The sequence below is a fragment of the Salarias fasciatus genome, chromosome 14 (assembly GCF_902148845.1).
Source record: "Salarias fasciatus chromosome 14, fSalaFa1.1, whole genome shotgun sequence".
In the NCBI taxonomy this organism is placed as follows: Eukaryota; Metazoa; Chordata; class Actinopteri; order Blenniiformes; family Blenniidae; genus Salarias; species Salarias fasciatus.
In genome coordinates this window covers 4,270,948-4,287,567 of record NC_043758.1, presented here as the reverse complement: position 1 = coordinate 4,287,567, position 16,620 = coordinate 4,270,948, and the positions used below count along the sequence as shown (strand labels likewise).

The 16,620-nt window shown below is 43.4% G+C and overlaps 1 protein-coding gene and 1 long non-coding RNA gene across 2 annotated transcripts; one reads left to right on the top strand and one right to left on the bottom strand.

Moving 5' to 3' along the window:
- Window positions 1-434: 434 nt before the first annotated feature.
- On the top strand, window positions 435-7,118 carry pld3 (phospholipase D family member 3). The gene is made up of 12 exons (XM_030109438.1): window positions 435-603; window positions 1,992-2,092; window positions 2,579-2,629; window positions 2,746-2,987; window positions 3,835-4,015; window positions 4,087-4,204; window positions 4,339-4,466; window positions 4,615-4,812; window positions 5,111-5,250; window positions 5,485-5,650; window positions 5,756-5,855; window positions 5,960-7,118. The coding sequence occupies exons 2-12, from the start codon at window positions 2,066-2,068 to the stop codon at window positions 6,148-6,150; spliced, it is 1,542 nt and encodes a 513-aa protein (XP_029965298.1). The 5' UTR covers window positions 435-603; window positions 1,992-2,065; the 3' UTR covers window positions 6,151-7,118.
- Window positions 7,119-12,746: 5,628 nt separating this feature from the next.
- LOC115400889 (uncharacterized) lies at window positions 12,747-15,057 on the bottom strand. Its single transcript, XR_003932831.1, has 3 exons — window positions 14,909-15,057; window positions 12,984-13,024; window positions 12,747-12,863 (listed from the first exon to the last, which is right to left on the bottom strand). It is a non-coding gene; the product is annotated as an uncharacterized LOC115400889 (long non-coding RNA).
- Window positions 15,058-16,620: the final 1,563 nt, after the last annotated feature.

Below are 16,620 nucleotides of genomic sequence, written 5' to 3'. Positions count from 1 at the left end.
TCTTTTTAGCTCGCAGGGAGTTACTGTTTGCTCTCCCAACCCGTCCTCCAGGCTCGGTCTGCAGAGCTGCAGGTGGGAGACGTCCTGATAATCAGGCTCAGGTGGCAGGTAAGATCCGCACCCCGCCCGCTGCGCAAACATCCACCGAGCGATAAATCCATCATCTAATGTCACCGTTTATACTCACAGCTGACTCCACTTTTTTTGGGTGTTTCTGCGCACGTGACGCGGTCATTTTGAAGTTCTCTGCTGTTGATTCTGAGCTTGAATTCAGGCGTGCGGCAGGATCCGTGCAGCGCCAGCTCTGTGTCGCACAACACCGCCATCTGCTGGCGAGGTGGAGACACTGCACTACAGTAAGGTGCCGTGACGTCATACAGAGAGCTGCTCCCTGATTGGCTGGCCGGTGTGTGGTCACATGACCTACTCTCTTCCATGTACAGTCTGTCTAAAAGAGGCTCCGCTCAATCCACTCGGTTTGTTTTTTAATTTAATTTAATTACATTAATATGAAACGACGAATTTAAATATAACTTAAAATCAAAAGCACACGCCGGCGCTGCTGTGTGCGGGATCTGAAGCGTCTTGGACGCGCGGTACCTGGTGAGTTTGATGTTTTTTGTGTCAGTCAGTTGTTTGTTTTCGCTGTTTTGCAGAGTCAGCGACTCTCTAAGCTTACTTAAACAAAGACAAGTTGTAAAACAATGTAAACTAACATTTAATGAATGGAAATTGTGACGACCTTTAACAAAGAAGACAACACGCCACCTTTTACGGGTATTCCTTTTCTGTCTGTGTATTTAAGATGACCTGAAACCCCGTATTGACACATTGTTTTGTTAGCTTTAAGCTAAACGTCTTTGCCTGATAAGCTGCTCTTTTCCTCTTTTCTTGTTTATTCAGGTAATTTACTTCTGGTAATCCCGTGCTGGCAATCCCTAGAGTCACTTGTTCCTCCCTAATTTAATTTATTCCCTTGCTCAGATAAACAAAATCCTCTTTGTTTTCTCAGTTTTCAGATAGCTGGGACTAAAACACTCCTTTATTTACTATGAATCTATCAATAATATAAGGTCATAGGCTTTTTTTCACAGTAAAAGCAGAGTAAAATGTGACTCCTTCATTGTATTATCCTGTAAAATGCGATTTGCTCTTCAGGTTTAGTTCCAGTTTCATGTTGAGGAGACCTTTGGTTCCTTTCAGTTTTATATCCCTAACATGTTCCCTCTTCCTTGTTTATTTGGTTGGTTTTTAGTGTCTTTAGCCATTACCTTTCAGATAATTTCACAAGATTAGACAAGTATGTTTTCTTCATATATGATTTCATGTCTCTGAAATGTTTTAGGTTAAAACCAGATCTGCATCAATGCAATGCAACCTTAGTTTTCTTTTTTTTGCACAAAAATATGTTGTGCACTTCAGTCATAAGAAAATGTTTGTGTTCTTGTGGCAGCAGTGTTTATGAGTCACATGCTTTTTTTTAAACAGTTCACAGACGCTTGTGACTCAAAGATTTTGCAATCTGCTTAGTAATGCTGTGGGAATTTAGACACACATGCTTCCTCTTTATTTAGGATGTCAGGCACATGACACCAGAAAACTTCAGGTTTCGTTATTAATCACAGGTTATATGTTCATCAACAAATCCAGGCTGCTTCAAGCCTTTTTTTTCATTTGATGATTGTGTGCTCAGTTCCCTGCAGCCCACCAGCTGACCTGCATGTGAGTCTTTCTGTCAGAAATAATATGTGGAATATATGGAAATCTCTTTTTGTAAGAGTTTCATTTACAAATCAAAATCTGCTCCTGACAAGAACTTTTTCTATAATTTCCAGATGTGAAGGTTTTCTGTGTATCTTTTTCTGAAAATAACTTTTCCTTTAGAATGACTTTCTGGAGAAAAAAACCCAATCCGTTTCTGCTTGGGGCAGATTTCATGAGATGAGTCAAATGATAAGACTGATTGTCTTTTCTCTCTCGTCTTGTCCCAGAGCTGCAGAAACAGCGTGGATCAGAGCTGACCGAGCAAAGATCGACTGAATCGGACTTTATTTTGGTTGAAAGCATGGATACCAACATTTCTTACGTCCAGGTAAAGTCACTCTTCATTCATTAAATCAATCAGCTGATGAACAAGGAAGTCAGTCAGCAACTTTCATTATTAATCCTTCCTCTCTGTTTGGCATCATTTTGTCTTTATTTCAGTTCTTTGGAGAGAAAGAAATTATTTTTATCATTTGATTCTGGACATATTGTATTTGATAGATTAGCATGCACATTTATTATTTAATGAAGAAATAATAACAGGTATAATAATTTCCTTTAACAACAGCAAACGGCTCATGGGGGCCGGAGGTTAGAATTCCTGTGATGTTGGAGAATTACATTAACAGGATGTACAGAAAGGAAAATGACAAAATCTCAAAAATATTCTGAGGAAGTGAAATAAAATGGGGAAAAAAAGTTTCACTCTCCTAGAATTCAGTCAGGGAATCTATTTTTCTAAATCACTTTTCAGGCAGTAAATGGGATTTTGATTCCTGTGATTAAACCGTGTTGTGTGTGTTTGTGCTTCCAGTTGGTGGACGGCGAGTTGAGGAGACACAAATACAAGAGAAAAGAAAAGCTGGTGAGTTACAGCTGGACTTGGCTGTCCTCTCGGTCGGATTCCAGAATTTCAGAAACAGCAACTCAGTGTTAACCTCACACTCTCACACACATACACACTCTCTCTCTCTCCATTAGTTCTCCAACTGTGTGATTCCCGTGGCGATCGGAACCGGACTGCTGGTGGCTGCCATGATTTTCTACCTCTTCCTGGGGTCAAACGTCTTCTCCACCTCGTCTCCATCGTCCTCCTCCTCCTCCTCCTCCTCCTCCTCCTCCTCCTCCTCCTCCTCCTCCTCCTCCTCCTCCTCCTCCTCCTCCTCCGCCCCCAGTGCCAGACTCCCCCTGCCCCAGCAGACGTCCTGTGAGGACCCCTGCAAGTGAGCCAACATCTGCGCAGCTGGAACACAAACACACCTTCACATTTCCAGCTGATACAACGCTACTGTGACATTTTCAAAACAGTGTGGACTAACAGCCGTTTCAGTGACTTTCCTGGTGATGTGAGGGAGCTGGACTCCGATCCCGGCTGTGACAGAAGGGTCTTCTGTGTTAAAACAAGCCAAATAGGAACTAATCAAATTAGATTCACCTCAACATACTTTCTAATATATCCTTTACTGGCATTTACTGCACTCAGCTCTTTCTTTTGAATTGTGGTTCATTGTGAAATCATTAAAAAAAAAAAAAAAAAAAATCAGCAGTTCTTCTGAAATTGATGACACTGAATAAAATGGCCACAAAGTCGACAATCATCCCAACAAACTAAGAAGGATCACGGGTTTGATCACGGGTGTCCCGGTGCTCCCCCGCCGCTTTAGTGCCGTCTGAGTGAGACTGAGGACGTCTTCACATGTGAGCTTTCAGTCCAGACCAGAGTTCACCTCGTCTGGACTCTGATACGAACCAAGGAAGTGAACGCTGGCGGTTGAAAACCAGTATTTTGCCTAATTTGTGAGTTTGCTGTGGCGCAGATGGTTTCAGTAAGAACTGCTAGCAGAGCGAATACAGGAAGTGAAACTAAGACGGCGATTTTGGAGGAGATAAAATAAAAGCAAAGAGCTCACCTGAGGAGGTGAAGGCACGTCTCAAAACACGGTCAGGTGACTGTACTGCCAAGCTGGAGCAAATCTCAGCCTTGTTCAGCTCCTTTCTATGTTCCTCGTCATTAAACGGTGTTTTCTGTGACCGTGTGCTGAAATGAACGGAGGAGTTTTCTGCTTCCAGGATCGTCCTGGTGGAGAGCATCCCCGTGGGTCTGGACTTCAACTCCAGCACCTCCCACCTCTCCATCTTCCAGGCGTGGATCAACCTGATGGCGGAGGCTCGCAGCAGTCTGGACATCGCCTCCTTCTACTGGACGCTCACCAACACCGACACGGGCACCCAGGAGCCCACCGCCGACCAGGTCGGCGCGCTCAGCTGATCCTCTGGCGCCGCTGCTCGCAGCGTCTCTAACCCCCCTCGCTGTGTGAACAGGGTGAAACCGTCCTGAAGCGGCTGTCGGAGCTGTCGGGGAGGCTGGCGGTTCGTATCGCCGTCAACACGCCGCAGGGGAGTCAGCCGCAGGACGACCTCCGGCTGCTCAACGACTCAGGTCTGCGCTCCCTTAACGAACACGAACATATCGTTTTTCCCAAAATGAAAATATTTAGAATTAAATGTATTTTTTTAAATATTTGGGTCAAACTCAGGATTTCTTTGAAAGAGCGTTGTTGTTCTTCTGTCCAGGAGCCAACATCCGGACGGTCAACATGAGGAAGCTCACCACCGGCGTCCTCCACACCAAGTTCTGGGTCGTAGACAAGAAGCACATCTACATCGGCAGCGCCAACATGGACTGGAGGTCCCTCACACAGGTACCCCGGCGCTCGCTGGCCCTCTGTCTGCCACTGTTTAGAGTTCCTTTAATTCAAGGAAGCCTGCAGCGTTTCCTTCAACCCTTCCAGATTAAACCAGACCTCCGTCTTGAAAACCTCCCATAACCGCCGTGCCGTCCGTCTGCAGGTCAAGGAGCTGGGCGCCGTCGTCTACAACTGCAGCTGTCTGGCTGCAGACCTGAGCAAGATCTTCGAGGCGTACTGGTTCCTGGGAGAGAGCCAGTCCATCCCGTCGCCGTGGCCGAGCGGCTTCGCCACCCAGTTCAACAAGGACACGCCGCTCCAGCTGCCCCTCAACAGCACGCCGTCCAGCGTCTATCTGTCGGTGAGCGGCGAGCCTCGGTGTTTAACATCCATCCCCATTGACAAGGAAAACCTCACATCTCATGCTCTTATTTTGAAAATCTCACAGGCTTTTGGAAATAGTCTGCAGTAGAAGTTTGTTTCATCATGTTTTGTTGTATTTGAAGTAGATTTAGAAATAAACCAGTTTTAACTTTCCACTTATTTAGATTTCATCATCTTGGTTCCTCCTTATCCGTAGAACTTAGAGGCAGATCTGAAAGCGCAGACAGACGTGTTCCAGTTAAAGACTAGCCAGTCTGTCTCTCCGTGTCCCTCAGAGCTCCCCTCCGTCCTTCTGTGCGGCCGGCAGGACTCCGGACATTCAGTCCATCCTGAGCGTGATGGAGGACGCCCAGAGCTTCATCTACATCGCCGTCATGAACTACCTGCCCACCATGGAGTTCTCTCATCCCAAGAGGTCCGCCGCTCCCCGAACTCTGTGAAAAACATGTTAAAACCAGGCAACGTTAGCTTCTATTACCCATGAAGCTCCAGAAGACTTCAGTATTCTTCTAGAGAGACTCTTGATTCTTGATCTACAACTCTTTTTTTCTCCAAACATCTACTGTTCTATTTTAAACTCTGCTTTGATGACGTTGATGATCAGTGGTACTGAAAGCAGTGGCTCGTCTGCATGTGGCGCCCCCTGCAGGTACTGGGCGGACATCGACACGCAGCTGAGGCGCCTGGCGTACGAGAAGCGGATCAGCGTGCGTCTGCTGATCAGCTGCTGGGCCAGCACGCAGCCCGTCATGCTCCCCTTCCTCAAGTCCCTGGCCTCCGTCCAGGACCCCAAGAGCCGGCTGGACATCCAAGTGGTGAGCAGGGTTCCAGAGACGAGACTCCTGAGGTGGCGGCGTGGTGGCGTGGCGTGACCACGGCGAAGCGACGGCTTGATAACGTCACGTGTTCCCTTCTCTCAGCGGCTGTTCGTGGTTCCAGCGAGTCCTGAGCAGAAGCAGATCCCCTACGCCAGGGTCAACCACAACAAGTACATGGTGACCGACAGGGTCGCTTACATCGGTGAGCCTGCACACGCGCACACACACACACACACACACACACACACACACACACACACACACACACACACACACACTCAGCCTCTGAGCATACGGGTCTTTCAGGCACGTCGAACTGGTCCGGGGACTACTTTGTGCACACGGCCGGCTCGGCGCTGGTGGTCAACCAGACGGCGTCCCCGCCGTCCCCGGAGCCGTCCGTCCAGTCCCAGCTGAGGGACGTCTTCGAGAGGGACTGGAGCTCCGCCTACAGCACCCCCGTCACCCAGCACTCCTCCCTGCGGGACTTCTGCTAGCGGGGCTGATGGGAAACCTCGGTGCTCAGAGCTCCAGCCACACAGTGAGCCAGAACCGGGCCTCTGTCACCGGGAGACAAACCAAACGTTGAGGCGGTGCGTTGAGTGAAGCAGAGATCTGTTTCTGTGCTCGTCTTCAGCGTCACAACGAGCCAATCCAACTGCAGACGCTTCTTTTTTAACAGTCAGTCAAAGGTTTCACAGCATCAGCTGATGTTCTTTTAACACAAATCATCAATTTTAGGATCTCGTATGTCAGATCAAAGGAAATCGAAGGCCAGCGTTCAGTTTTCAGGGATCTGTACACTGAGTGTTTATTTTCTTACAGCTGTTTACTTTTCCTCTCAACCTCTCGTCCTTCCTCCTCTGGACACTCCTCAAACCGGCTCGTTCCTCGTTGTAACAGAGTCACGGTGGAAGAATCAAAGCTGCCACTAACCGGCTGCATTTCAGGATGTCTTCCTTTCTCTCTCAGCTTCCAAACAGAATCTTTACGTCTGCTTCAGTGCAGATTTTGAGTGATATTTTTAACAAACCTCACACGCGTCCATTTGACTCCCGGCTCGGTATCGTCGTGTCGCTGCAGCTCATGTTTCGCCGTCTGTGTTCAGATTTTGGATTTGTCCGTGAAAAGCTTGAGGAAGCGACGTCCTTCCTCACTGGGAGGTTCGATCCCAGCTCATCTCAGGGCGTAAAGGCCGAGCCGCTTCTCAAACCACCACTTTAAACCAGCGTGCCGATTTCAGAAAGAGTTATCGAGACTGTGTGCCGTGCCTGGACTCTAAATGACTTTAGTTTGAGTTTCTTTTTTTAACAGACTTTGAGAAAAGCATGAGAGACTTTAGATGTGAAGAAAGATGTAATTTCCACTGTGTGGAGTGATTTGAACTGATTAAAATCTCAGATTGTTCATTTTAAACCTTTGTCCTTGGAAAAAATGTATTTTAAATAAAGGTTTTCCAATCAGACATGGTCCTGCTGCTTGTTTTGATCTCTTTATCTAACAGTTTGAGCTACGTGACATTTATAGCAGTCAAATGTGTGATTTAGAAACTAGAAGAGGAATTGGTAACGCTTCCTTTTACAGTACGGTAATTACCATGTATTAACATGGTAATTGCAGGGTAAGTACCATGTAATAAGGAGAAGTTACTGTAAAATTACCATCTAATTACAGGGTAACTATGTTGCTAATTACCTAGTACTTTTAGAGTAATTACCAAGCCAATTCCAGGCAAATACCAACTAACTACCTGGTAGTAAGTATTAATTACTGGGTAATTATAATGTATATGCAACTATGTCGGTAATTGCCAAGTACTTACTAAGTAATTGCTAAGTAATTACCATGTAATCATTGGGAAATGTAGACTTTTTACTAGGTATTACTAGGTACTGCTAGGTGTGTACGCTATGTATTTCCCTATTAGTCAAGTGTTTTTTACTACTTACCTGGTAACTTCTTAGTATTTCCCAGTAACTACAACATTTACCTGGTAATTACGGTTGAACTGTAGACTACTGCAAAAGGAAGTGAGGCTTGTTTCCACACTATTACCTGGTAACTACTTATCCGTTACCCAGGAACTCCAAAAATACCTACATGGAAATTACATAGTTATTAAAGTGGATTTGTACTGTAAAAGGAAGCGAGGTCTGTTTCCATGTTATTACCTGGTAATTAGTCGTTTGTTACCCAGTAAAAGGAAAAATATTTACCTGGAAATTACATAGTTATTAAAGTGGAATTGTACTGTAAAAGGAAGCGAGGTCTGTTTCCATGTTATTACCTGGTAATTACTCATTTGTTACCCAGTAAATAGAAAAATATTTACCTGGAAATTACATAGTTATTAAAGTGGATTTGTACTGTAAAAGGAAGCGAGGTCTGTTTCCATGTTATTACATGGTAATTACTCAGTATTTAGCCTGTTACTCGGAAACTTTCACATTACCCCACACACTTGCGCCAAAAATGCATCAAACCCCATCAGTATCTGTGATACAGTGTCTGAACAGCACACTGTATCTGTCAGGAGATCAGAGTTTCCATCAAAACCACCATCATCAGCTATCAAATTACATTAAGATGAACGCATTATTATTACACTTCCTCACTCCAAACACCTCACTGTGACAGACATGCAAAAACAAGAGAGCTGCCAAAGATGAACATTTTAATCAAATGGAGTTCAACTTCTTATAAAACAATTTACAAAACAGTGCACATTTTTAGCAGTCAGGCACCTTTTTTCTTTAAGAAACAGAACAGATTTCTTTTGCAAAAAACAAAATACAAAAAACAGTGATAAACAATCACTATAAATCAACATTAATAAGTGCACTGCTCCAGTCTTGTGAATTCACATCATCATGTGTTTTCTGCAGACCCGTCTGGTCTACAGGAACCCTTGATCTCCATCATCCCGAATACCCAGGACCGCCGTCGCCAGGTGTTGTCACGTTGTCCACGTCCAGACTTGTACCTCCCTCGGCGTGATGGAAACGAGGACAGCACAACTGTTCCTTCTTAATGCTCAGGGTTTATTCACTTTAACACCCAAACCCCAAACGTGAGAGCTGAAAACATACAAATATACATATTAATAAACAGAAACTTACACAATAAACAAATATACACATTGCACAAAACACAAATATCTTTAAACCTTCAAATATACACATGAAACCGACATTACAACCGAATCATTCACCCAAGCCTGAACCACAGCCACCCAGCACCAGCTGCAGAGCTCCACACTACCACCACGATAATGATCAATAAAACACCAAGAAAAACGGAAATATACACACCTCACTGACTGCATCACATTGTAAAGGAGGGAAGCCGTTTGTTTTTGCTCTTTTCACGGAGTTTTTTGTTCTTATTTTCTCTCTCCGCGTTTATCTGTGCATCACTTAATGTGGTCCTACCCGGAACGTTCCGCCGTAAACACGCTTTCTCTCATTAGAGTAGGAACCGAAATTTAATTAAATATAAATAACACTATATCACCAAGTGTTTGCAGACGTTCTGCCATAAATAAGCTTTCTCTCAGTCGAGGCAGAACCGAAATGTATTAAATATAAATATCACCGAGTGGCGGAACTAACCCTCTGCAGACGTTCCGGGTAGGACCACATTAAGTGGTGCACACAAACGTGGAGAGAAAGAAAACGCTCCAAAAAGTATGTAAAAAGAGCAAAAACAAACGGCTTACAATGTGATGCAGTCAGTGAGGTGTGTATATTTCCTTTTGCTTGGTGTTTTACTGATCATTATCGTGGTGGTAGTGTGGAGCTCTGCAGCTGGTGCTGGGTGGCTGTGGTTCAGGCTTGGGTGAATGATTCGGTTGTAATGTCGGTTTCATGTGTATGTTTGAAGGTTTAAAGATATTTGTGTTTTGTGCAATGTGTATATTTGTTTATTGTGTAAGTTTCTGTTTATTAATATGTATATTTGTATGTTTTCAGCTCTCACGTTTGGGGTTTGGGTGTTAAAGTGAATAAACCCTGAGCATTAAGAAGGAACAGTTGTGCTGTCCTCGTTTCCATCACGCCGAGGGAGGTACAAGTCTGGATGTGGACGACGTGACAACACCTGGCGACGGCGGTCCTGGGTATTCGGGATGATGGAGATCAAGGGTTCCTGTAGACCAGACGGGTCTGCAGAAAACACATGATGATGTGAATTCACAAGACTGGAGCAGTGCACTTATTAATGTTGATTTATAGTGATTGTTTATCACTGTTATTTGTATTTTGTTTTTTGCAAAAGAAATCTGTTCTGTTTCTTAAAAAAAAAAAAAAGTGCCTGACTGCTAAAAATGTGCACTGTTTTGTAAATTGTTTTATAAGAAGTTGAACTCCATTTGATTAAAATGTTTATCTTTGGCAGCTCTCTTGTTTTTGCATGTCTGTCACAGTGAGGTGTTTGGAGTGAGGAAGTGTAATAATAATGTGTTCATCTTAATGTAATTTGATAGCTGATGATGGTGGTTTTGATGGAAACTCTGATCTCCTGACAGATACAGTGTGCTGTTCAGAGACTGTATCACAGACACTGATGGGGTTTGCTGCATTTTTGGTACAAGTGTGTGGGGTAATGTGAAAGTTTCCGAGTAACAGGCTAAATACTGAGTAATTACCAGGTAATAACATGGAAACAGACCTCACTTCCTTTTACAGTACAAATCCACTATAATAACTATGTAATTTCCAGGTAGATATTTTTCTATTTACTGGGTAATAAATGAGTAATTACCAGGTAATAACATGGAAACAGGCCTCACTTCCTTTTACAGTACAAATCCACTTTAATAACTATGTAATTTCCAGGTAAATATTTTTCTATTTACTGGGTAATAAATGAGTAATTACCATGTAATAACATGGAAACAGACCTCACTTCCTTTTACAGTACAAATCCACTTTAATAACTATGTAATTTCCAGGTAGATATTTTTCTATTTACTGGGTAATAAATGAGTAATTACCATGTAATAACATGGAAACAGACCTCACTTCCTTTTACAGTACAAATCCACTTTAATAACTATGTAATTTCCAGGTAGGTATTTTTGCAGTTCCTGGGTAATGAATAAGTAGTTACCAGGTAATAGTGTGGAAACAGGCCTCACTTCCTTTTGCAGTAGTCTACAGTTCAACCGTAATTACCAGGTAAATGTTGCAGTTACTGGGAAATACTAAGAAGTTACCAGGTAAGTAGTAAAAAACACTTGACTAATAGGGAAATACATAGCGTACACACCTAGCAGTACCTAGTAATACCTAGTAAAAAGTCTACATTTCCCAACGATTACATGGTAATTACTTAGCAATTACTTAGTAAGTACTTGGCAATTACCGACATAGTTGCTATATACATTATAATTACCCAGTAATTAATACTTACTACCAGGTAGTTAGTTGGTATTTGCCTGGAATTGGCTTGGTAATTACTCTAAAAGTACTAGGTAATTAGCAACATAGTTACCCTGTAATTACATGGTAATTCTACAGTAACTTCTCCTTATTACATGGTACTTACCTTGCAATTACCATGTTAATACATGGTAATTACCGTACTGTAAAAGGAAGCGTTACCGAGGAATTTTGTATTTTCCTTTTTTCTTCCTTTGTCATTTTACGTTAATGATGATTTTAGCATTTCTTTCCACATCAGCTCTGACAGAAAGATCATTTATTTACATTTGCTTATTTGACTTCATTTGTGAAGTAAAAGTTTTCAGTTACACAGGTTGTTGGATATTCCCAAGAGATTCTTAGAACTATATTAAAATAATTTAATGTCTGACTCAAAACCAAGTGAAATCCCAAAGTGTGTGTGATAATCTAAAAAATGTTGAATGACTTGAAAATTCATTATCAATAAAGATCAAAACTTATGTTTCAGTGAAGGAGCTGGTGGCTCATCCTGCTTAATGTAAATTTATGGTCAATGAATATGAGTATATAGAAAATATTTTTTTTTAAATATTAAGCTCGTTTACACTTTCAGTGAATTCATCCCTCTAATTCCGACATGTTAAACCTCTCCACAGACAGAAACATGAAAAAGAGAAGGTTGTTTAAGCCTCAAATATTCTGAAATTGAATGAAGTGAATGAGGAGCTCAGTCATTGCTTGTTCATCTTTCAATCTGCTATATTTGCAGTATCAGCCCCTGCATCTTGATTACAGCCACGCACATCCTGCACAGCCTCCACCAGGTACTAGCCGCACAGACTGGCTGAAAAATTCACTCTCTTCTCTCACATTGTTCACAAATTCAGTCAATAAATCCAAGAGTCCCCTCGATATTTTAATGATGAAAAGACTAATCCAAAAGGAAGAAAAAAAAAACTCGACAAATATGAGGTTTATTATGATCTGAAAACTTACTTTCTTTTCTGGATTAAAGGCACAGCTACCAATTCAGCTGCTTTGTTGAAGAAAAACTATCAAGTTTTTTTTTAAACATCTTACCTTTCAACCATTACTGAAATAACCTGAGGATCTTTACTCCTCCATCCTGCAGGTTTCCACATTTCCCCTAAGCAACAGTTGAATTATTCTTCCATTTAATCATATCTACTGGAAATTTTTACATTTTATAGTAGGAATGTGATAAGCAATAATGTATAGACAATCTTTAAGAGAAATCCAATGAGATTTTTTAATTTAGAGAATTGTGTTTGTAGATATAATGAAATAAAGGTGAGATTGGTCATTTACATAATTTAACAGACGTATAAATGACACATACTGGAATTAATTTATAATCTAAATACACTCAAAATCAAAGTCTGTGACTCAATATTCCATTCATGACTATTTTAAAGGGGTGTTCTATGAAGGTTTAATGTTGAAAACGTACAAAACCAGCTGTGACCAGCAGATGTCACTGTATGACAGCAGAAAGCTGCTGAAGCGCCACAGAAAAGACTGACTGCCTCATAAAGCAGAGTGCAGTTTCTTCTGGGCAAGCAAAGAAAGTGTCTTTTACAACATTGCAACTTAAATAATTGCTCGCTTTCTCTTCACAACACACATTTTTTGACAGATGTGACTCATACTCAGGTGCGCCTTATCGTCTGAGAAATAATCTTATTGTTTAACATCGGGGTCACGGTGAGTTCAGATGTGAGGACCACGGTTCAGAGCAGCTTCTCCTCACGTGTCTTCATTTGGCAATGAAATGTAGAAAACTCCTGAGAATGACAGGAGACAGTTGAGATTCAGTGGAAACACTTCTGCTGTAATGCGCTGGGTTATTTCCCCTGCAGTAGCATCTTTTCTACACTTGTGTGCAGCATTGCTGCGTGACTGACCTGATGTCCTGTCCTCTGATGTCCTCTGGTCTGTGAGAATCCTAAAGGAGAGAAGAGCTGAAAATGTAGCTATTTATAGAAACGAATAGAAAAATCCTGAGAGGAAACTTACATGATTCACAAAGGAGAAAAAGAGTGAAACACTTTACCTGGAATAAATATGTTTTCATGATTTTAAATGAACTTACAGCTCAGACAACAAACAGAGAAGATAAAGACACATTTTATGTTGTATCACATTCATTCTAATGAAACGTGAAGTTGTAAAACTCTGAGTTTAATGATATTTTTAGCTCATCTGTAAGACTTGAGACAGTGATCGATGCTCTTGGATTAGAATCTTTTGGAATAATAATCTGTTTCAGTAACTTCCTTCTGACTGAGCTCAACTTCAACACGAAGCCCGGCGGCAGCAGAGCGACCGGGAGAGCCAAGATCAACAAGAACAGGCACTGAAGGGGCTGTTCCTCCTTCAATTTAGATTAGAATCACACACACACACACACACACACACACACACACACACACAGAGTGAGGTATCTCCACCATGTCACTGTGTGTAAACTATGTGGTGTCGTCAGTGGTGGAGGAACGCAGCAGCAGGGCCCAACCCAGGGGGCTATTTCTGCCTGGCTGTGAGCGATCCAAGACCCCACCCTGACCCCCACCCAGCCGTGAAGCCAGTCTGTGGGTGGAGGAGGCAGATCAGGGTTTAAGTTTATAAACAAAATGGGAAACTCCTGATTTTCACACTTCACACTATCAAAAACCTAGAAAACTAAAAAAAACCCATAAATCTTCAGGTGGATCAGTGTAATTATGTAAATATGAGTCTCTGATTCGTGTGATTATGTAAATATGTGCCTACATGCAAACTTTAATGAGTGTTTTTGCATTTCTGCCTGATGGCTCTGCTTTCCCAGGCCTGTCGTTTCACTTCAAAATGCTTTTTTTTTTTTTTTTTTTTCCAGCCTCTGAGGCAGAAACAAATGTGTGTTTTGCTTCCTGTGCTCCGGTTTCTGGTTTATCAAGTGATCCAGATCAGGATCAGAAGACATGGAACTGAATCGGTTTAAGGGACTAACGGAGAGAACGTCACCAGACTCAGACTCAGGCCTTTTAATTCCTCTGTGGAATCTGTTCACACACTCACCTCTTCACTTCCCCTCTCTCTGTCAGTCCTGCTGTGTTGAGTCCTCATGTTCTCCCTCTGCATGTTTTCATATCTCAAAAGAAATGCCTGTTCTCCATTCTGATTGGGTGAATTTAAACTTCCTGTAGGTGTGTGTGTGTGTGTGTGTGTGTGTGTGTGATGTTGGTGCTGCTCCACCAAATCCTGGATCCTTCTAGAAACGAGCCTCTTGGTTTGAAGTCATCACGGCTCCTATTTTCTTGCATTTTCTGAAAATCTTTTTGGTTTTTGCTGAACAAACGGAGTTTAATCACATCTGTTCTTATCAGCGCAGCATCGTGCTGCACCGCCCACCTAATGCTGCCGCGGAGAATTCACCACTGCCAGGGGACGGGTGTGTGTGTGTGTGTGTGTGTGTGTGTGTGTGTGTGTGTGTGTGTGTGTGTGTGTGTGCGTGGACCACCCAGATGATCTGGATGCAGTGTAACTCATTGGCGATGCTGTTGTGGCTGATTTGGATCTTTACTGCTTGTTTTTCCTCAGATGTTTTTCTGCTGAGGACGAGCTGGGGAGGCTGAAGCAGCAGGTACGGTCAGTGTGAGGACTTTACAGCAGTGATACTTTATATTTTGACTCATTTGTGGGAAGATAAATCTGAACATGTCAGTTTTCTTTAGATTGAAATATAAATGCATTCGGTGAGTTTTCTCCCATGAATAAAATGTCGTTGTCACTATTTTCCCTCCTGTATTAGAGCAGAATGAAGGAAGAGAGAGGAAGTGAGTTTGCTGACCTGTTGAGTCGGGTTCAGAGGTCAGCTGGATGACGAGGTGAGTGTGGTGAGAACCAGGATGCACTTTGATCACCAGGCCGTCCTCGCCGTGGACGGCCGGTTCAGGTTCAGGTCCCGCCCGCCTCCCGTTCGGCTCCACGACGCGCCGAGCTTCACCGTCAGTGATGCTCTGGAAACTGCATGTTCTCCCTGAGCACCTCCGCTTCACCCGTCAGAGTGTTCGAATCCTGCTCCTGCGACGCTCCGATGGATGAAGACGGTCCAGAAGATGAATGGAATCTATTCACGCTTCAAATGAATTGAAGGTTTATTTCAATAATCGTGCACGAATGAAGACAAACAGGAAAAGTGCTGCAAGATAATAACGATTCAGAGACGTTGTGATCTGAGAGAAGAGGAGGGAGAGGAGGAAGGAAGCAGTGTCTGTCTGTGTGGGGAATCATGGGAAGGCCAGACGCTCCAGAGAGGAAGTGATGGAAACCTCTGCTGCAATTTTCTCCCTTTGAAAAGAAGCATGAGGAGTCAGAAAGACCTCAGAAAACCGACTGCCGGCGCCAGTGGCAGCAATTTCACAGCGGCGTGACGCCGACGGACCGATTTCAGGTGGCAGGGACTGAAACCGGCAGCGGAGGAAGAGGAGAGTGTTTCCAACACGCTGGAGGACGGGAGCAGGCCGGCAGTGTATCCTGCTGGGATCCACACCTGGATCCACATCTGGGAGCAGGAGGGCGGAGGAAGAGCAGCGTCATGAAGGTGACGGGGGTCACGGAGGCGGGGCCAGACGCCCTCATGACCCTCCCTATTGCCGCCTATGCCAACCTTCTGCACTGGCAGCACTGACTGGACCTCTGGACGGTCGCTGTTATATTTGGACCCGGATCCTTTAAGTACCGCCGCTTTGAGGCGGAGCCTCTTCTGGGACCCTGTGCACCAATGAGCCTTGACCACCAGATTCCTTTCCTGGAAACAAGCAGGCTCTGCAGATGTGGCAGCGATCCGACCGAGCCTGCTGCGGCACTGCGGGGCTAGTCAGTTAGTTAGTCAGTTAGTTAGTTTTTTCTGACTTCCTTCCTGGTTTCCGAGTGTCCTGCATTTCCTGCTGTCCTGGTTTAAGTTTCTGGCGATTGGACTTGTAAATTATTTTTTGCTGCATCGATGCAGAGTTGTCCACGTCATAAACGGCCCTGACATTCATATCTGATGTTTGTAAATGTAGCATATTTGTTGAATATTTTACTAAATACCATCGTCCAGACGTCCTTCCACAGGCTGAAATGTGTGGTTTCAACACTCTTGTGTCTCCAGGATTGCAGAAATAATCAGTGCGTGTGATGGAGTAGTGCATGTGATGCCCACCAGTGTGTGCCCACTTGTGTAAATGTATTTTTCCGTTTGAGTTTTTCTCATTGATGTGTTTATTATTTTGTGAAAAAGACCTATAAAAGGTATGATCTGTGAAACTGACATGTCGTCGCAGCACTCCAACCAGTAGGAGGCACTGTGAGCCTGTGGTATCTGTCACCTCACCCTCCGGTTCACTCTCATAGCTGCATGATCCGGAGAAGGAGAAGTCACGGCTCCCGTGTGATCACTTTGTCTTTATCATTTCAGGTATGAAACATGATCAAAAACTAGTGAAAGTGTCCATAAGACTTGTAAATATTTTGAGTTTGGTTTGGGCGAGATGCAATTGACTCAGATGATCAGTAGAG

Excerpts from the sequence above, each read along its gene's own strand:
- pld3 (XM_030109438.1), top strand. The coding sequence starts at position 2,066 with ATGGATACCAACATTTCTTACGTCCAG. Across the intron at positions 2,093-2,578 it reads CCAACATTTCTTACGTCCAG|TTGGTGGACGGCGAGTTGAG; the intron begins GTAAAGTCACTC and ends TTGTGCTTCCAG. Across the intron at positions 4,205-4,338 it reads CCGGCTGCTCAACGACTCAG|GAGCCAACATCCGGACGGTC; the intron begins GTCTGCGCTCCC and ends TCTTCTGTCCAG.